This window comes from Loxodonta africana, chromosome 3 (assembly GCF_030014295.1).
Source record: "Loxodonta africana isolate mLoxAfr1 chromosome 3, mLoxAfr1.hap2, whole genome shotgun sequence".
NCBI classification, from domain to species: domain Eukaryota; kingdom Metazoa; phylum Chordata; class Mammalia; order Proboscidea; family Elephantidae; genus Loxodonta; species Loxodonta africana.
The window spans coordinates 145,417,590-145,439,752 of record NC_087344.1 but is presented as its reverse complement, the minus strand read 5'-3'; the positions used below and the strand labels follow the sequence as shown (position 1 = coordinate 145,439,752).

The 22,163-nt window shown below is 37.0% G+C and overlaps 1 protein-coding gene across 15 annotated transcripts in view; it reads left to right on the top strand.

Annotated features, from left to right (window-relative positions):
- BTBD8 (BTB domain containing 8) overlaps window positions 1-22,163 on the top strand; it is a 95,895-nt gene that overhangs the window by 35,692 nt on the left and 38,040 nt on the right. For 11 of the 15 annotated variants that reach the window (XM_064282287.1, XM_064282286.1, XM_064282285.1 and 8 more), the window contains 3 exons: window positions 6,667-6,756; window positions 17,226-17,306; window positions 18,570-18,666. In XM_064282287.1, coding sequence (XP_064138357.1) covers window positions 6,667-6,756; window positions 17,226-17,306; window positions 18,570-18,666 — 268 coding nt within the window. Of the gene's footprint in view, window positions 1-4,724; window positions 4,828-6,666; window positions 6,757-17,225; window positions 17,307-18,569; window positions 18,667-22,163 lie in introns of those variants that run through there. The other 4 variants (XM_064282296.1, XM_064282293.1, XM_064282284.1 and 1 more) reach the window with 4 other exon arrangements.

Below are 22,163 nucleotides of genomic sequence, written 5' to 3'. Positions count from 1 at the left end.
ATCTGCTATTTTTTTTGCGATTTCAACATTTTTTACATGTGTAATTCAGTGACCTTAATTACATTCATCATGTTGTACAACCATCACTGCTATCGGTTCCTAAATTTTCCCATCACTCTTAACAGAAGGTCAGTGTCCCCTAAGCAATGAGTCCCTCTTTCTCCCTCCCACCTTTTCCCTGGTAGCCGCTAATAATCTCTATAAATTTACTTATTCTGGATATTTCATACAAATGGGATCATACAATATTTGTCCTTTTGTGGCTGACTTATTTCACTCAGCATAATGTTTTCAGGATCCATCTATGTTGTAATATGTATGGGGACTTCATTTCTCTTTATGGCAGAGCAGTATTCCATTGTATGCATGTACAAAATCTTTTAAGAGAATTTATTTATTGTACTTCTTTCATAATTAAGATCCTCTTATGCTACATTATTGAAAAAGCTAGGGAGTGATTCCTAATTTTAGCTTTTTGACATTCAAGATCTGATGTCCCTTCAAAAAATACCTCTCTTATCAGTGCCTGATATTGTATCTTTAGACATTCATTCATTGAGTTAAGACCTTATCAAATCCCCTTTTTAAAATGTAGATTTCTCTGAATATTTAGTAAATCAGCCCTGAGTCAGGAGGTCAGTGTTCTAGTCTGGGCCATGCTACTCATTAGCTGTATACTCTTGGGCACACCAGCTGAAAGCTTTTTCAGAAGCTGTGTAGCTTAGTATTTAAGATGTCAGTCTTTCTGGGTTTAAATTCTGATTCCACCACTTTGTTGCTGGGAAGTTACTTAATTTCTCCAAGTCTCGATTTCTTTATCTGGAAAAGGAATAATAAGCATTGCTTCTTGGCCCCTTTGGCTAAGATTAGGTGTAAAAGGAATAATAATAGTAACTATAGCAGAAGATGGCTATGAGGATTGAATCAGATAATGCACCTAAAGCACTTAGCAAAGTGCCTGGCACGTTGTAAGCTTTCACTAAATATTAATTGCTGTAAATATATATCTGTAAGAGAGGCACAATGTTGCCTACTCTACCTTTTCTTTTTGGAGATTTCTGCAAACTTGGGCCTAAATCTTGTCAGTGGCTTGTTTTTGTGTGACCCTCAAGCTAAGAAGGGTTTTTACATTTAGAAAGGCTTGTTAAAAACAACAGCAACACAAACAAAAACAAAGGATATGCACCAGGGACTGGCCAAACTTAAAATGCTTACTGTCTGGGCTTTTACGGAAGGTTGCCAGTCCCTCTCATAGAATTTTTTTTAAGCTTAAGTGAAATGATTATAACTAAACTCCAAATTACCATGTAATAAAGTGAGTAACTAGTATTGTTATTTACTTTATTAGTGATAAATGGTCTACCCTGTCTACATGAAAGGTTTAAAGTAAGGATAAATTAGATGCGGGAACAACAAAGGGGAAAACCGGCCTTTGTGGAAGGTTGCAATGGGGACCATAGCAAAACGCACTGGGTGCATGAGAGGAGAGGCAGGAAACAAAGCGCCTACAGTAGAGGCTCTTCTAACTGAGCTCTATATAACCTGCTGCCCAGATTCTCTCTTTAGAACACGCTGACACATGAGGCTGAATTCTCAAGGCTAGGAGACCACTCTCAAGTATGCTTACACATTTCTCTTCCCATGGGTGGTTAAGTCTGTGCCTTTCAAGAGTCATCACTTGGGTTTGTTACAAACCTGTTTATGCCATCCGCATTTGTTATTTTAATGATAGAAATTAATAAAATATCATGTAAACCTATAATACATGAAGTATGAAAGAAAAAGTTGTTATTTCAGTGAAAACAGGTGAATGCGTTGGAAAGATAAAATAAAGGACAGGCGCTTTTAAATTCAGTGGAGATGAAGCAATATAAAAGTTTGAAGGGAAATTATAAAAATCTAGAGTAATTTATACACGGATTGCTTCATAAAAGCTTTTAAATTCTTCACTTTAAAGAAATTTGCACTAGAAATCATAGATAATGTATATGGGTATAGTTTATGCAAGAAAAAGGCTCCAATCAGCAAACTTATATTAAAAGAAAGATTTTGAATGAATGTACTTTTTAAAATTACAATGAAATGATATATAAAAATCATTTTTTATTCACTCCTGTCTTCTTTTATTAACCAAACAGCTACCATTCCCAGTTGTGTTGGATAATAGGGCATCCACTGCACTTTACAGTTTAACCTAAGAAAGACTAGTCCTATGAGATCTGTAGTCAAAGGATGTCATAAAATTCTTAAGACAAAGCTAACTTTCATTTTTAAAAAGCATACGTTCTCTAAAATATTTGCAAAGATGTGGAGTAGGTAGTAATGACAGCTCTAAAAGTTTAGGTTTACTGCTCAGTTATGGGGAACTAAAGGAAAAAAAATTCTCAGAGCAAGAATACTTAAAAAAATTAGTCCAAGTAAAAAATGCCCTTTTTAGAGCTTCTCTGAGTAATCCAGGCCATTATTCTGCCTGAAGTAGTGAATCTAGTTCAGCTAACATCAGGAAGTATTGAACAGCAGCATATTAAAGCGACAGCAAGGGGGAAATTAGGGCATCTTAACAGAGCCAGGAGCAGCATTGTCAGTTGAGATTAAATTTGATCAAAAGGTGAAAATAGTTTTTGGCATGTTGGAAAATGATGAATTTGGCAAAGATATTTAATGCAGCATGTTATCTACAGCGTTATTTTTCAATCTGAGGCTTGCATCCTAATTAAATAATTTAAAATTTAATTTTAAAGTTTAGAAAATTTAAGTTCTCTAAATGTCTGCTTTAGGATCAGGATAATTGTTTGAGCCTCAGATGTGTTGACTTCAGATCTTCTGAAAGCAGACACAAATAAGGCATTAGATTTGCAAGAAATTTGTTAGGGTAAATGCGTGTGAGAGAAAATGGGAAAGAAGCCAGAGGAGGCTGGGAGAGGTATCAGACCACAACGTGAATATGACCCTGAGTGAAAGAGAGAGGGAAGGAAAGTTGGGTGTAAGCATCTTAGACTAAGGAAAGTTTATCAGAGCTGTTGGAAATTTGCCTGTCTCCCAGGAATAGGCCTGACCTAGTATCCCTGCCACACTCAGTCATTGGCAGGGAACAGCCTGTGGGAACTGTGGCCTGGTGACCAATGTGGTGATAGATTTCAGAATGCAGTAGTTGGGCCATAGGTCAGTTACACAGTCAAAGATCTGAGAGGTGTACCTCTCATGGCTGCCACACATGAAGTACATATTTATATATGTATTTACCACTAGGCATAGTCAAAGTACATGGTAGGATACAATTTTAATGGTATTCTTTCATTAATTGTCTGATGAGTACTATATGCCAAGTAGTATATTTTGTGCTGAGAGTGAAATTCATAAAGAAAAAATGAAGTATGTATAATCAAGTAGATTATAAGTATTAAAATTTAGCATAGTCATTATACCATGAAAGACTGCCATGGCTAAAGCCCTGGCAGGATATTCAATAAATTGTTAAAAAAAAAAAAATCATTGCCATCAAGTCCATTCTGACTCATAGCAACCCTATAGCACAGAATAGAACTGCCCCATAGGGTTTCCAAGGATATAAATATTTATGAAAGCAGACTGCCACATCTTTCTCCTGCAGAGTCGCTGGTGGGTTTGAACCGCCAACCTTTTGGTTAGTGGCCAAGCACTTAACCACTGCACCACCCACCAAACCAAACCAAACTCATTGCTGTCAAGTTGATTCCAACTCGTAATGACCCTATAGGACAGAGTCATAGGATTTCCTGCCCTGTAGGATTTCCAGGGAGCTGCTGGTGGATTCTAACTGCCGACCTTTTGGTTAGCAGCCAAACTCTTAACCACTGTGCCGCCAGGACTCCTTAATACATTGTTAACAATGGTGATTCCTAAAGAGTGGAAACAAGGAAGCAAGGAGAAGGCTTAAATTTTTACTGTATATAGTTCTGTATTAGAGCTTATTATAAGCATGTATTTTATAATTAAAAGAGCTTTAAAAATTTTTAGCTTTTCATGATTGAGGAAAGAATCATAGAATGAGTACTAGTTTCTGATTGGGTCATATAGGTTTAATCATACTCTAAGGTATGACCTCTAATCTTTGGCTTCTCTTATAGAAAGATAGAAATTACACAGCAAACTTAGTGAATAAAATATTTCACTTGATCATCAGGTTCTATTGCTTTTTCTTTCCTTTCTACTTTCTTTAGGCTTAATTTACTGTTCTTTTTGTGGTTTTCTAAGGTAGAATCTTAGGTCATTGATTTGAAACCTTTTTCCAAGATAGGCATTTATAGCTAGAACTAGTGTAAATGGCATTTTTAAAATTTCATTTTCCAGTTGTTTGTTGTGATGCCTGATTATGATTGGATGCTACCTGGACATTTTATTAAATTTTTATAGAAATAATTTGATGCTCTGGCTGATGTTAATGCAGAGAGGATTTCGTTTTGTTTTTGGCTGGCAGTTAGGCTAGATGCAGATCACTTTAATCTAGTCAGGAATTGAGCTGATTGAAAACAGAGCTTCATTTCTAATAAGGGTTTGTCTATTTCCTGTTCACTGTTGTGCATAGGGTGTAGCCCTTCGGGGTCCAACAGAAATACGCAATAGCAGTCCTTAGGAAAAAAAGATACATTTATTGCATGTATGTCTGGGTTTTTTTTTTTTATGTCACTATCTTAATAGGTACATGTTTTTGTTACTTCACAAGCTAATGTTTTATCATTCTCAGAGGTCAATAGTGGAACCTGTCCTGGAACATGAGAAATTGATGACAAGAGGACTGAACTCCTGGAGTATGCATACCTGTTTTGTTAGTGGTCCAGTTGAAGAAAGGTTGTCTAATATTTAGCATAACGCTTGATTTTCTGAGGTTAATTTGGTATGTAATATTGAAACATATCTTGTGTTGCAGCCAGTTTCTCTTTAGAAGGGAGCTCTTCGTGCGCATCATCTTCCATTACTAGAAAATATTTAAAGCAGCTTCTGCATTTATTTGTATTTCTATTTTAAGCCAGGTCTTTTTAACGAGCTCCAAACTTTTATACTAACTATCTACTTGATAATTTCACATTGCTGTCCAATAGGCATCTTAAAATTAACATATTCAAAACAGAAAACTTGATTCCTTCCTCCCACCCCACCAATCCACAAACCATCTACTACTTGCTTGTGACAAAAACCTAGACATTATCTTTGATTCCTCTCTTTTGCTGAATCCCCACAACCAGTCCATCAGCAAGTCCTTATTCTACCTTTAGCCTCCAAAATATGTCTCAGATTTGTCCATTTTTCTATCCTTACTGCTACTATCCTAGCCCAAGCCACTGATATCTGTAAGCAGTCTTCCTGTTTCTACTCTTGGCTCTCTATTATCCATTCTTTACAAAGCAGTTTGAGTAATCAGTCTTTCAAAAAATCAGATCATGTCATTGTATTGCTTAGTACCTAATGGTTTCTCATTGCAGTTGAAATAATATGTAAACAAACCCCTCGCTATGGCCACAAGGTCCTGCATGAGCTGACTCTCTACCTCTTTTGCCTCATCTCGTATCCATGTTCTAGCTCACTATGCGCAGTCACACAGGCTGTTTTCTTCCTATTCCTTAAGCACACCAAGTTTGTAATCCCCTTAGGTTCATGGCACTAGCTAGTTCTTCTGTCTGGAGTTCCGTCTCCCAGATCTTTGCATAGCTGGCTCCTCCTTATTCAGGTTCGGCTTAAATGTCACCTCCTCCGAGAAGCCTTCGCTGACTACCCAGTCTAAAGTAGCCTCCTCCCCTAAATTCTGGAGGAACCCAGTTCCCTCATTACCATCTCCTCTGTAGCTTCACTCTGCTTAATTGCATGCATAGCACTACTTAAAATTATCTATCTATCTGCCATCCATTTGGAGCCCCGATGCATAGTGGTTAACAGCTTGGCTGCTGACCAAAAGGTCAGCAGTTTGAATCCACCAGCTGCTTCTTGGAAACCCTATGGGGCAATTCTACTCTTTGCTTTGTTATCTTTCTCTCCTCCCTATCTCTCTCCATGCTTCCATTCCATCCCCCACTAGAATATAACATTGTGATATATGTCTCATTTATTGCTGTATTCCCAGCACCTAGGATAGTGCCTGGCACAGCGTAGAAGTTAATAGATATTTGTCAAATGAAGAATAAATTAATTAACATTTATCTCACAAGACAATAGAAATTCAAAATAAATGATATTTCCTGTCATTTTCTCAAACCTAAGATACGGCTTTTCTTGAGTATAGTTAGGGCAAGTTCTGAACTAGAGCTCAGGACCTTTAAAGTTTTAGTCTCTAACATCTTTTGGTCTTTATTTCTGTTTGTAAATAATTTATTACTCTGTTAGTCATGGAAATAGTCCCAGTTATTGTTCTCAGTAAAGAGCCTGTATGAAGAAAAATTAGAAAGATAAAAAAGGTATGGAAATTAATGTTTTAGTTGAACAATAAAATACTTAGGTATAAATATAGGCAATTCAAATACTTCATTGTAAATACAGGCTTGTAAATTTTTTTATTATTGTAATAATCCTACCCATGCACACAAACAACAAAAGATAGTCATGTTTTAGAAGGTTAAGATGAAGAGTTTCATTAAAAAATTATATTTTGCATGGTGCATAAATACTCACCTGTATTTTTTTTCCTCTCCCCTTTAGGGCCATTTTAAGTGCCAGATCTAGTTATTTTGCTGCAATGCTGAGTGGCTGCTGGGCTGAAAGCTCCCAGGAGTGCATTACTCTTCAAGGGTAAGCATAATTTTTACAAGGCAGCTTGACTGCAAATGATCGCAAATAATGCTTCATACAAAGCACTGTTTATGAATCTGATTTCTCTGTAAGCCCAGTGAAATGTGTCTCATGTGGTAGAATTCAGTGAAGTACATTTTCTGAAAACAAGAGATAGTTGGGATCGTTTAGTAATAAAGGTAGTTTCTGATTATTTAAGATTTTAAATGCCAGGCTAGGGGAGTTTATTATCCTGTGTGTAAAAGGGATGCACAGATGGAGCAGTTGGTGAAATTGTATCATTACTGTTGAAAAAACCCCTGAAAGATACATCCTGCTGATAAGGTCCCTTCGTTATGATGACTTTAAAGTATCTGCTTAATGTAAGAAGAGCAGTGTTAGCAGAGCCAGAGTCTAAGTGTGCCAATTCTAGGGATAATCATGTTTGTGTAATTTTGAAAACTTGTCCAGGGACTATGCTTGATATATTCTAGACCTCATTTTCAAGAACTATTAATTCACTCTCATGAGAACTGAATTCAATAAAAACTGAAATGGAAAAGTAATACTACGATGACCCAGAATGCAACATTTTGGCATTTATTAATAATCATGTAGTGAGACAAAGGTCAAACAAGTGTATGATTTGTGAGACCTCATTCTACAGCAGGGAAGGTAATCTGGAGAGAGCACGTGACTAATTTTTTTCTGGAAGAAATCTTATTTCCTTGTAGGTTTAGTGATAATTTTTATTATTTGATACCTATTATGAATATTGTTGTTCCTCTCACCAAACAGATTCTGTCCTCTTTCTCATTCACTATGTCTGTTAATTTTTTGAATCAATCTTTGAGATAGGGAAGGTGTATTCACATATTACAGATGAGGAAAATCAAGGTCAGAAGTTAAATGTTTTCCTAGGGCCTTCTGGTAAATAAGTGCTTGTGCTGAAAATAAACCCCATATTTTTTGATTCTTAGTTCAGAATCTATTCCACCACTGTCACTGAGGAAATACAAGGTTTCCCTTGGATATGTGTTCTTGAGCTAGCTCAGACTGCTCTTCTCCACTGTTTAGATCAGTGATTTTCAATCTGTGTTCATTAGAACCCTAAAGTTCCTGGTAGGTACGTTATGGAACACATGGTATGGGGTTGGTTTCTGAGGGGAAGGTCATTTGGAAGGTACCCCTTTAACCAGAGTTGCTGTATTTTTATCTCTTTTATATTGTTCAAGATGTCCTCTGAGTTTAGCTACAGGAATATAGCCAAGGGGACTCCTTTTTTCCTCTGTCTTCCTTAATTAATACGTATAAATGAATTACATTAAACATTAAAACACTCAACTGTTTAAAAATGAGTCCTGTTTATTAAGAGGTCAGTGGACAAGAAAGTAGTAGTGACATCAACTATTGGTCTCTACTCCTTTACCTATAGTTTTCCATGTTTGATTTATGATGGAGGTGGTTGATCATGGAGAAATACCTCCTTTTATAATATGGCTTTACCACTGGTCAACTTTACTAGCCTGTCCAATGGGGAAGACAAATAGAAGTAGCCAAATTGGTGTAAGGTGTCATCCAAATGCGTAGTCTGTGCATTGTAGTAGTACCAGCCATAACTAGGCTCAGTCCTCTCACAGTATTGTTCCTTCAGTTCCGTTGTCATATGCAAGGTTCTGCCCCTTACTGATTCATCTCACCCAGAGTTGCTATATTGGTGGTGGGGCTCACTGCTAATGCTAATGCATTGGAGATTAGAATACATTTCTTTTTAGTTCAACTCCTTTATCTTGCTTGATAAAGCAAGGTTTTATAATACTAAAATGATGTTTGAAAGTGTTTCCTGAGGGATACATAGTTTTATCTATGTCCTTTATTACTGTTATCACACAATACTGTAATAAATAGCATACCCATTGCTGTTAAGTCGATTCTGACTCATAGTGACCCTACAGAGCAGAACTGCCCCATAAGGTTTCCAAGGCTGCCACATCTTTCTGCCAAGTTGTTGCTAATGGGTTTGAACTGCCAACCTTTCAGTTAGCAGCCGAGCACTTAACCATTGTGCCACCAGGGCTTCCTAATAAATAGTATAGTAAAGTAAATGTGTTTTACCTTTCCCTATTATATTTTGGATCAAATTAACTGTCTTAAATTATGACCTAAGATTTTTATCAGTATGATGGCACATAGGGTTGTTGGAAGGAATTTTAAAAAGTAAAATTCTTAAAAGGGTATTTAAGAATTTTACTTTCAAAAATACCACATCTTTTAGGAATTTTTATATTGCAACAAAGTAATCAATAAAACAAATTCCATTTTCCCATTAACTTATAAACCAGGGAAAATGCTTCCATGGGCAGTGTGGTGTAGTGGAAAGAACATGGATATTGGTGTTCTTATGCCAGTTGTAAAGAACCAAATAAAGTGCTTGGCACATAATATGTAATATTCATTAATATTTGTCATTTTCTTCTTTCCCTAAATTAGACTGTTCTCACTTTCTAGAGATAAAGAGGTTCAAGTGAGGGCCATTCTCAATACTAGGACAGTAATGCTGGTTTTGCATGATCAGTAGCTTCCTTGAAATTTTGCAGCTGTGGGTTTTTGTTTTTTTTATTTTGATTGCAGAGCATTTTCTACAAATAGATTTGGGTGAAATCCTGTCTGTCTCTACAGAGAAGAACCACACTGTTTTTAATGAGCTGGTAACTCAAAGCTATAAACATGATATTTTTCAAAAGAGACAGCCTTCAATAAATTGAGGTGGGGGGGGTGATATTAGAGGCCTATAATCCTAGTTCCACTCATGCCCCAGATTGGGAGGGTGGAAGGGTATAGCTGGAAGGAAATTCTCCCATTCTAGGAGGAAAGGGGACATTTTCCATACTGAATCACAGCCAATACTTCTTTGAAGGAATACAACCTATTTTCATTTTATCTAAAAGAAGTCTTACATTGGTGGCTTGGGGCTTTGGAGTACAAATTTAGATTTTCTGATCTCCCTTGGAGGATTCCTGATATTGCTCTGAATCTTCAGAATGATGTTTTGGAATATAAATCAGATCACATTTCTCTCCTGACTAAAGCCCTTCAGTGCCTTCTCATCACAATTAGAATTAAACCCAAACTTTTTCCCCTGACATGTAAGACCCTGTATGACCCAACCCCTGTTTTCTCCTTCATTTTGTACCATCCTTTCCCTCGTTTGTTGGCTTTCATATCAGCCCTCCAGTAAGCTCATTCATGCCTCATGGCCGTTGCCTTGCTGTTCCCTCTGCCTAAGAGTTTTTTATCTAGATCTTTTCATGCCTGTCTTCGTGCTTGCAGTATGAGCTCAAGTGTCACCTTTGCAGAATACCCTACCTAAAGTAGCTACTTCCCGACTCCCCAGTTACTCTTTTATATTTTCTGGCTGTATTGTCTTCCTGGCACTTTTCCCTATCAAAATTTTCTTCTTTATATATTTGTTTACGTATTTATTATTCATGTCCTCTCTCTAGAATGTAAGCTTCTTGTATCCCCAAAGTCTAGAATGTTGTTGTTCTTGTTAGGTGCTGTCGAGTTGGTTCTGACTCATAGCGACCCTGTGTACAACAGAACAAAACAGTGCCTGGTCCTGCACCATCCTTACAATCATTGTTATGCTTGAGCCCATTGTTCCAGTCACTGTGTCAATCCATCTTGTTGAGGGTCTTTCTATTTTTCACTGGCCCTCTACTTTACCAAGCATGATGTCCTTCTCCAGGGACTGATCCCTCCTGATAACATGTCCAAAGTCTGTGAGAGGTAGTCTCGCTATCCTTGCTTCTCAGGAGTGTTCTGGTTGTACTCCTTCCAAGACACATTTGTTTGTTCTTTTGGCAGTCCATGGTATATTCAGTATTCTTCGCCAGCATCAGAATTCAAAGGTGTCACCTCTCCTTTGGGCTTCTTTATTCATCATCCAACTTTCCTATGCATATGAAGCAATTGAAAACACCATGGCTTAGGTCAGGTATACCTTAGTCTACAAGGTGACATCTTTGTTTTTCAACACTTTAAAGAGGTCTTTTGCAGCAGATTTGCCCAATGCAATGCATCTTTTGATTTCCTGACTGCTCCTTCCATGAGTGTTGATTGTGGATCCAAATAAAATGAAATCCTTGACAACTTCAGTCTGTTCCCTGTTTATCATGAAAAGTCTAGAATAAAACCTGTTATTCAGTAAATATTGAATGTGGATGAATGAAGTCCCTCTGCATATTTTAGCCCATATATAGGAGTCTTAAATTTTAGGAAGCCCACTTAAAGCACAGATATTTTAGTAGGCTAGGTATATGTTCAGGCTTCTGTCTTTAATCTCTGTCCTTTCAGGTTTTTTTTTTTTCTCCTAACTCTGAGTATATGTAATGTTTTCATCCCCTACAAGCATTTATTTTGATTACATCTTAATGAGAATAGTATTTTAAATCTTTTCATTTAAATTGCAAACTATATAATTTGTTGTTTTTCTAGGTCAGTTGATCATGCCTTTGTAAACACGCTTAGTAAAAACACAGATAACTTACAGCATAATAATGGGAATGTAGTTTAGTGAAACATCTGTCGAGACAGCAGGAAAACGGATTCTTGCCATTTTTATAGCTATCATATATATTGATACATAAGCTGAAATGTCTAGATTTTGATATTTATTATAATAAAACTACTTTTTATTTAGTCATTATTATCTCTCGCTTAAACATGTCAAGTCTTAAAAAGAAGCCATTCTTTAAACATAAATTCCCAATTCTCATTAATGTTGATAAGAATGGTTCTTGAGAATCTGAGAAAGTCTATAGAATAGTATATGTACTAGTAATTATGCTAGAATTTTAAAAGATAAACAAAATGCAGATAATGTGGCTCAGTTATGAGATCAAGTCTTCTCATATCCATTTAGGAGGGAAGTAAAATGTATAAATGAGAATATTCTGAGATTTGGCTTTTTATTTCTAAGTATTAGAATAAAGATGCATAGTTTTGAATCAGCAGGTACTTAGCCATAGTAGGGACCAATACATATTTATTAAATGAATGCAAAAATATTTATATTTTCAGCCCTGAAGGTTTAGGAAGATGCTGTAAATGCCGTAATACACCATTCATTAACTCATCAGATACTTATTTAGCATACTATTATATAATAATATTATATAAGGCCGTGGAATCAAAGCAAATCCCTTTCTCACTCCTGCTCTCTGGGACTCTTGTTTCTTTTCTTCTTACCTTCTTTGTTTTATTTCCTTAACAAATGTTAGGTAGTGTGCCTAGCAACTGTGGGGTCTTATCATCCCTCTCCCACCCTGTTTTCAATGCAGAGCTGTGGTATCATGGGGGAAAAAGGAAATTCTTCTGATCCTGGGGGCATTGAATCAATGCTGACATTCTGGTGGTACTGGAAATACAAGCATAATAAGACACAAATCCTGCCCTCGTGGTACTCAGTCTAGAAGGAGAGACAAATGTGTAAACAAGATATTATAAATCAGTTTGATAAATGTGACAATGGAAGTATGTATAGTATAATGGTTAAGAGCCCAGACTTTGAGTTAATCTGTCTAGATTTAAATTCCACTGTATCACTAGTTGTTTGACCTTGGACAAGTTGCTAAATTTCAGTCTCTTCATCTAGAAAATGAGACTGATAATAGTACTTCCTGGAGTTATGATGATTAAATGGGCTAGTGGCATTCAAAACGCATATTAGCACAGTGAATGTCTCATAAGTGCTCAGTAGATGTTATTATTGTTTTTAAAATTCAGTGATTTTTTTCTTTTTTGCTTTGGGGGCATTAAGGAAACAATCAGATAAAGAACTGCATGTCTTGCGTCTGAACGATGAAATAAGTGGAGAGGGAGAGCATTTGAAGCAGATGAACAGCATGTGCTAAGGCCTGGCGTATAGGGAATTATAAATAGTTCAGGTATAGGAAATGAGCAGTTCATTTATCTCGGAACAGCTGCTAGAGAGGGTGAACCAGAAGTCAGATATAAAGGACTTTTTACGCTGAGCTTAGGAATTTGGACTTTATTCTGTGGGCTATGGAGAATAGTTGAAGGGTTTTAAAAGTGGGAGACTAAATCAGATTTGCATTTTAGCAAAGTCATTCTAATAGTAATGTGGAAAATGGGATGCAAGTAGATTTCAGGCAGGAAACTTGCATACGAGGGTGCTATCATAATTCAGATGGGAGTAAATGAGGGGCTAAACAGGGCAGTAAGGGAGGAAATACAGAGCAGAGCCTGAATTCAAGAGGTTTTTGAAGGTATAAATGATAGGATATACTGAGGGAGAGGATTAAGATTAACCCCAGATTCTGAAGTGGGTAGTGTCTGTTGGAGTTTAGAAGGGGCAAAATAGATAATATCCATCCTTCCTGTTCAAAATAAGACAAAAAAAAGATGTTAAAGCACTAGGATGTGCTTTAATGTAAGAGCCAAAGTTGGCTTGCTGTTATTCCTCAACGTAATAAAAGACATATATACAAAGCCAACAGCCAACATCTTTTAAATGGAGAGAGACTGAAAGCATTCCCCTTGAGAATGGGAACAAGACAAGGATGTCTTTTTCACCACTCTTATTCAGCATTGTGCTGATGGTCCTAGCTAGAGCAGTAAGGGAAGAAAAAGAATTAAAAGGCATCCAGATTGGTAAGGAAGAGGTAAAATTATCCCTTTTCATAGGTGATATGTTATACACAGAAAACCCCAAAGAATTCAACAAGAAAGCTACTGGAACTAATAGAAGATTTCAGCAAAGTAGCAAGATATAAGATAAAAAAAAAACATACAAAAATCAGTTGGATTCCTCTACACCAACAGAGAGAACATCAAAAAGGCAATCACCATATCAACACCATTTACAATAGCCCCTGAGAAGATAAAGTACTTAGGAGTAAATCTTACCAGGACCGCAAAAGATCGATACAAAGAAGACTACAAAACACTATTGCAAGAAGCCAAAAGAGACCTACATAAGTGGAAAAACATACCTTGCTCATGGATAGGAAGACTCAACATTGTGAAAATGTCAGTTCTACCCAAAGTTATCTACAGATACAATGCAATTCCAGTCCAAATTGCAGCAGCATTTTTTAATGAGATGGAGAAACAAATCATGAACTTTATATGGAAAGGGAAGAGGTCCTGGATAAGTAAAGCATTACTGAAGAAGAAGAAAGTGGGAGGCCTCACACTACCTGATCTTATAACCTATTATATGACCATGGTCGTCAAAACAGCCCGGTACTGGTACAACAGACACGTAGACCAATGGAGCATAATTGAAAACCCAGACGTAAATCCATCCATCAATGAGCAGTTGATATTTGACAAAGGCCCAAAGTCCAGTTAGATGGGGAAAAGACAATCTCTTTAACAAATGGTCCTGCCAAAACTGGATATCCACCTGTAACAAATGAAAAAGGACGCATTCCTTACACCATATACAAAAACTAACTCAAAATGGAAATGATAAAGATCATTGAGGAAAAATAGGGACAAGGCTGGGGGCCCTAATACATGATATAAATAGTGTACAAGCCACAACAGTGCACAAACACCAGAAGAGAAACTAGATAACTGGGAGCTCCTAAAAATCAAACACTATGCTCATCAAAAGACTTCACCGAAAGAGTAAAAAGAAGGAATTTTTGATTTGTACATATCCAATAAGGGTCTAATCTCTACAATCTACAAAATACTGCAACACGTCAGTAACAGAAAGACAAATAATCCAGTTAAAAAATGGGCAAAGGATATGAACAGGTACTTTACCAAAGAAGACATTCAGGCGGCTAACAGACACATAAGGAAATGATTGCGATCATTAGTCATGAGAGAAATGCAAGTCAAAACTACACTGGGATTCCATCTCACCCCAGCAATACTGGCAGTAATCCAAAAAAAACACAAAATAACGAATGTTGGAGAGGTTGTAGGGGAATTGGTGGGAATGTAAAATAGTACAACCACTTTGGAAAACGATATGGCATTTCCTTTAAAAACTAGAAATAGAAATACCATATGATCCAGCAATCCCACTCCTAGGAATATACCCTAGAGAAATAAGAGCCATTACACAAGAAGACAGTATGCACACCTATGTTCATTGCAGCACTATTCACAATAGCAAAAATGGAAACAACCTAAATGCCAATCAACAGATGAACAGATAAACAAATTGTACATACACACAATGGAATACTATGCAGCGATAAAGAACAATGATGAATCAGCAAAACACAACGTGGATAAATATGAAAGGCATTATGCTGAGTGAAATAAGTTAGTCACTAAAGAACAAATATTGTATGAGGCCACTATTGCAAGAACTCAAGAAAAGGTTTACACACAGAAAAACATATTCTTTGATCGTTACTAGGGTAGGTAGGAAGGGAGGGAGAAATCACTAACTGGATAGTAGACAAGTGTCAACCTCAGTGAAGGGAAGGATAACACACAATATGGGATAAGTCAGCACAACTGGACGAAAGCAAAAGCATAGAAGTTTTCTAGAGACATCCAAACACTTTGAGGGACCAAGTGGCTGGGGCTTGGGGACCATAGTCTTGGGGGATATCTAGGTCAATTGGCATAACATAGTTTATGGAAAAAATGTCCTACATCCCACTTTGGTGAATAGTGTCTGTGGTCTTAAAAAGCCTGCAAGCGGCCATTTAAGATACATCTACTGGTCCTGTACCACCTGGAGCAAAGGAGAATGAAGAAAACCAAAGACATAAGGAAAATACTTGCCCAAGGGACTAAAGGACCTCATGAACCAGAGACTCTACCAGCCTGAGACTAAAAGAACTAAATGGTGCCCAGCTGCTACCACTGACCACCCTAATGGGTCAGAACAGAGAATCCAGTCAGAGCAGGAGAAATATGTAGAACAAAATTCAAATTCACATAAAAAGACCAGACTTAATGGCCTGACAGAGACTGGAGGAACCCCTGAAACTATGGCCCCTGTATGCTCTGCTAACCCAGAACTGAAATCATTGCCTAAGCCCACTTTTCAGACAAAGATTAGACAAGCCTATAAAACAAAAATAACATACATGAGGAACATGCTCCTTAGTTCAATCAAATACATGAGACCAGATGGGCAGTTCCTGTCCAAAAGCAGAATGAGAAGGCAAGAAGGAACAGGAACTGGATAAATGGACACAGGGAACCCAGGGTGAAAAGGGGGAGGGGAGTGTGCTGTCCCATTGCGAGGATTGCAACCAATGTCACAAAACTATGTGTATAAATTTTTGAGCTGTAAACTCTTAACGCACAATTAAAAAAAAAGAAAGTTGGCTTGCTGACTGTATCCCAAGATAGCCCACCAGAGAGAAAGTTTGATTCTTCATAGCACGTGTTCTTCCCGAGCACAGCTTCCCAATGGTTTAGTAGAGAAGGAAGGAGAAAAGAATTCAAATCCCCTCTCATCTCAAGTTCCAATAGCTTTTGCCCACCAACCAGTTAATTCACTCCTTTTTGCATGGAAGCAAGATGCAATAAATCCTGTAACAGTGCTATTAACAAGATAGGATTAAGAGAAAGAAGACCAAATTTGGGGCGTTTGGTGAGGTTGGGAAGAGGATGGAGGTCATGAGATCAGACCTTGAGATCTGATAGTCAGTGGGCCATAAAGGTTATCACTTTACACTACTTCTTAAGTTGTATTATTACTGTTTGTTTTTTTAAATCTGTGTACGGAGGTTGTCCAGACTAAACCCAGTGCTGTCGAGTCGATTCCGACTCATAGCGACCCTATAGGACAGAGTAGACCTGCCCCATAGAGTTTCCAAGGAGCGCCTGGCGGATTCCAACTGCCAACCTTTTGGTTAGCAGCCATAGCACTTAACCACTATGTCACCAGGGTTTCCTGTCCAGACTAGAGCCACTGAAAAAGAAACAGTACAGCATAACAAGAATCTTTCTAGTGAACAGACTTGTCCATCTGAGGCATTAAAACAAGTCCAGAGGCTGTTTGTCATAGATGCTGAGGGGAGAATTCCTTAATGAGTCAGAGGAAGGTCTGTGCCCTCTAAGGTCCCTTTGTGGTCGAGTTGATTCTGACTCATAGTGACCCTATAGGATAGAAACTGCCCCATAGAGTTTCCAAGGAGCAGCTGGTAGATTCGAACTGCCAACCTTTTGGTTAGCAGCCTGAGCTCTTAACCACTGCACCACCAGAGCTCCAAAAGTCTATGAAAAAGGTAATAAATGATTTGATAATATCCTAATAACATTTTATAACATATGAAAAATCCTTAGCTGCAGTTAGACTTTCTTTTAAATTAATGGTATATTTTCTATAGGTGTTATCTGAAGAACATATTCTTTAGATTTGTGTGAAATTAGAACTTTATCTTGGCTAAAAGTTGTTGGGGAGAATAGAATACATCTTGATATCAGTTAACCCTTAGTTATTTCTGAATTTGGGTTCAGTTTTTCTTTTTTAATTTCAGTATAAGCCAGGTAGAAATGAATGTTATGATGTATTTCATATATGGAGGAACTTTGGACTTTCCAGACAAAGCTAATGTTGGGTATGTATTACTTTTTACTAATTTGAATATAATAGTGTCAGTATTTCTTAAGCTACTGCTTTGTTGAGCTATGTTGTAAAGTGTCAGTGAAGTAGAAGCTTCACTTTTGTTATCTATTTTGCTATATCCTTTTTGTGTTTTGGGAATATTTGAGGAAAAAAAGCAAATTACCTTACTTAGAAGAAAAGATGATCTGGCAATTCGTAGTAATAATAAGATTATGTAAAGTCTTTTATTAGACCTAAATCAAGGTCTAAATTTTTAGATCTAAATCAAAGTAGAAGAAACTTTTTTGTTTTGGAAAATAAATAACTAGTTTTTATAAAAATTAATAGTACTTTTATCAAAGTTTGCACAATTATTTTCTTTCTTTTTTTTTTTTTTAATTTTACACTGTCTCTTTTTAAACGGAAAAGAAGGGGGAAAAAACCCTTAAATCTTGTTGAGGAATATAGACATTGTAAAGACCAACAACAATGATGTGATTCTTAAGTGCTTGGTACTGAGGTACCATTGGAAATGCTGAAATTCTCCTGTAGGATGAAATGCCACCTGCTCTTCTTAATCAGTGTTTCAGGGGTCCTCGCCTTCTCCTGCTCTTCCAACAGCAGACAAATGAAAGCTGTACTTTTAATTTTAAATATTCATTAAGTATTCATTTATTCACAAACTGAATAAATATGTTTCTTGGGAGAAAGTACCAGAAGTTACAGGGATTTAGTACTGACCTTTTTCTCTCTGGACACTTCCTTAGAATTTCGTAATGCTCCTAAAGCTTGCAGATTTTCTAAGTACCTAAAGTATGTGTAGGCGTTCAGAAATATTTATCAAATGAAAGAAGCAAAGGAAACTCTGAGTCATTGAACGCTGTCTACAATCTTAGGGTCATTTATGATGATAAGCACCAATAAATTCCTCCCTCAAACTGTAATTGTACAAATTTATTGCACAGAATTTGGAAAGGTTTACTGCCTTAAAAACAGATAGTTTCCAGGACTAAGAATATGAGAGGAAGTTTATTAAACATCTCTAAATTTACCTTTTATTATTCTTTATTAGTCAAGTCATGTGACAGTGCTTTCAACCTTTTGCCATGTACTTTTTATAATCAGTAAAGTATCTGTTTTGTTGGGGGGAAAAGTTAGAATTAAAAAAATTCAGGTTTTTTTTTTCTAAGTAGACTATATATTATCAAGAAACTTCTGTGTATTATGCCTTTATTTTTAAATTAGAGAAATAACAGTGAATGTATTTTTATTTTAGTCAGATACTCAATATGGCTGATATGTATGGACTAGAAGGATTAAAAGAAGTAGCAGTCTATATTTTAAGAAGAGATTACTGTAATTTCTTTCAAAAGGTAATTATTGGGTCTGAAATCTTTTATGCAGTGCTTAAAGTCACCCATTATTACCTAGTAATTTTTAACTCCAATAGTAAATAGTGCTTTAAGTATTAAAAATATTAAGTCAATGCAACTACTGGGAACTCCAATTGAGAAATAACATACATGGTATGCTTGCAAAAAATAGAAACCAATTCAAATAATTCTAAGTGAAATAAAATTGAGATGGTGGCTTATGGAAAGGATTTGGAATTGTCCTATATAATTCAAGGGTAGAGTATATAGTGGGAACTCAGTGTTTGGAACTAGAAGAAAGAACCAAGGTTAACCTCCTCGATTAATCAGAGGGTTATATAGGACTTCACTGGTTCTTTTCCCTTAAAGTACACTTTCTCCTACCGCCTCTTCTTTATAGCATGTATGTACTTGGGACAGAATATAGTTCTCTTCTTCCTATTTCCCCAGGTGGAATATGCTTAGGAAATACCATTTTTCATTTTAATTTATGCAAAGGTAAATTTACTGTCTAAAAAAAGATCCCATACGGTGTATTTTAGAGTCATTTTGTACATTATTCTTAGGTTTTCCATTGTTTTTATTTTGCTCTGGGACTATAGATTATTTTTGTTTTCTGATTCACGCTTTTCTACATTTTCTGCAGTTAATAAATATTACTTTTATACTTAACCAAAAGCAAATCTTCAAAGAATTGTTTACATCAACATTTCCCTCTTATTGGGTCCTTTAGAGGCAATAATATGCATTATATGAAGTCTAATTATGCTGATTTTAATAGTTGAAATGACATTTAGATTTATATGTGGGATGGAATTTTTCCTGTCTCCCTATGATCTGCAGCTGACGAAAAGGGAGCACTAAATACCCCACGTGCTGAAGAGAGCATGAACAACGGGTTCCTGCACCATCACTCTCCCACTCCCAGGGTTTACTGAGAAACAGTTAAACACCCCAGTTACCTTTAATAAATCACTTCAGCCTCTAGAAGTGAAATAACTGAAAGAGGGGGAGCAGTCTGGTGTTTTCAGCTTTCTGGAGAATAGAGAATTCTGGTGAAAGACTTTTCCTTTTCTGTCCTTCATATGGCTCCACCATTCAGATAAAGCAAGGAGGTAGATCCAAGTGAATCCCAAATAAAAATTAAAGATAGAGTGAGTACCTGTAATGAGGAGACAATGTCTTCTTATCCCTGAGATGGACTTTATCCTTTCTGTAAAACCAGCCTGCCCTGGCACTTCCATCAAAAAAAGACAGTGGTACAAGATTTCTCAGGAGAGCTTGGAATATGTCCTCAGAAGCCAGTGGGAGTATACTTGAACGTGCTAATTTCTAAAGGAGGAAGCTTGCTGGATAGCAAACACTAGCCTGTTGATAAAACCAGAAAACCAAATACATCACTCTCAAGTCAATTCCAACTTATAGGAACCCTACAGGACAAAGTAGAACTGCCCATAGGGTTTCCAAGGAGCGGCTTGTGGATTTGAACTGCCTACCTTTTGGTTAGCAGCCAAGCTCTTAACCAATGCCTGGTGATAAAGGACTATAATTATCGCTATATAAGGGAAAAATGATAGGGAGTTTATCTCACACCCCAATTACACATGGTCCAGAGGTAAGGAGGAGGATTTTAGAGATTGGTTAGAAGAGTCTGTTACAGGGCCAAATGATACTGTGCCCTATGTAGGGAAGCGCTGGGGATTGCAAGCCAGTGGAAGATTTTTTATCCACAGAAAGCCTAGAAGATAGCTTGATCTGCCCCCAAAAGAGTCATACATCAACAGAGGCCACCAGCATCTGAACCAGAGCAAGGCCAAGGACATCTCCTCACTACCATCTTGGTCTCTGCTTAGTTATATAAGGTGACCTCTGCCATTCATAGCCCTCTACCAGAGGAGTATTTTCATATTTTTATGGAAATTATTTATAAGCTATACATCAATTAGTGGACCTTATGTTGTATAGGCCAGGTTATTTGTAAATGAAGTTAATTTAGAATGCTGGATATTTTAATTCTTGTGCTTCCTTTTTACAGTTTTTCAGACTTCTGGCTGCTTTAGGTTGTCAAGTATGCCTATACCAGTAGCTCCTTCCATTAGATACTCTAGTCTACAGTGAGTCAGGACATCAAGTTTTTAACTTGGGAGAATTATCACTGGGTAGCATATAGAGTGATAAACCATTCTTGATTTTAGGACAACTTAAACCAAAACGAAACCTGTTGCCATTGAGTCAATTCTGACTCATAGCGACCCTAAAAGACAGAGTAGAACTGCCCCATAGAGTTTCCAAGGAGTACCTGGCAGATTCAAACTGCTGACCCTTTGGTTAGCAGCCGTAGCACTTAACCACTACGCCACCAGGGTTTCCTCAGACAACTTAAAGCACCTTAAATTATCTTAAAGGGAATAACTAATTTGTTAATACGCAAAGTAAAATATTTATATTCCATTACTTAAGTAAATGCTAATATAACACTTTCCAAATTTACGCACCAGCTGCTGAGGCAAAAGATGAAGAAATTGAAGATTTTTGCCAATTTCTGCAGTCTAAAATTGATCAAACACGCAATCAGATTGTATTGATAATTACTGGTTATTGAAATGCAAAAGCTGAAAATGAAGAAGGACCGATGGTTGGAAAGTATGACCTTGGTGATAGAAACGATGCCGGAGATGGCATGATAGAATTTTGCAAGACCAGTGACTGCTTCATTGCAAATACCTTTTGTCAACAACATTAACAGTGACTATACACGTGAGCCTCACCAGGTGGAATGAATAGGAATCAGATCGACTGCATCTATGGAAAGAGACAATAGAAAAGTTCAGTATCATCAGTCAGAACAAGGCTAGGGTCTGACTGCGGAACAGACTATCAGTTGCTCATATGCAAGTTCAAGCTGAAGCTAGAACAAGTCCACAAGAGCCAAAGTACGACCTTGAGTATATCCCACCTGAATTTAGAGACCATCTCAAGAACGGATTTGATGCATGAGCACTAATGACCGAAGGTGAGATGAGTTGTGCAGTGACATCAAGGACTTCATATGTGAAAAAAGCAGGAGATGATTAAAAAGACAGGAAAGAAAGAAAAGACCAAAACAGATGTCAGAAGAGACTCTGAAACTTGCTCTTGAATGTCGAGTAGCTACAGCAAAAGGAAGAAATGATGAAGTAAAAGCTAAACAGAAGATTTCAAAGGACAACTCGGGAAGCCAAAGCCTAAGTATTATAGTGATATGTGCAAAGACCTGGAGTTAGAAAACCAAAAGGGAAGAACATGCTCGACTTTTCTCAAGATGAAATAACTGAAGAAAAAATTCAAGCCTCAAGTTAAAATAGTGAAGGATTCCAAAGGCAAAATACTGAACGACACAGGAAGCATCAAAAGCAGATGGAAGGAATGCACAGGATCATTGTACCAAAAAGAATTGGTCGATGTTCAGTCATTTCAAGAGGTGGCATATGGTCAAGAACTAATGGTACTGAAGGAAG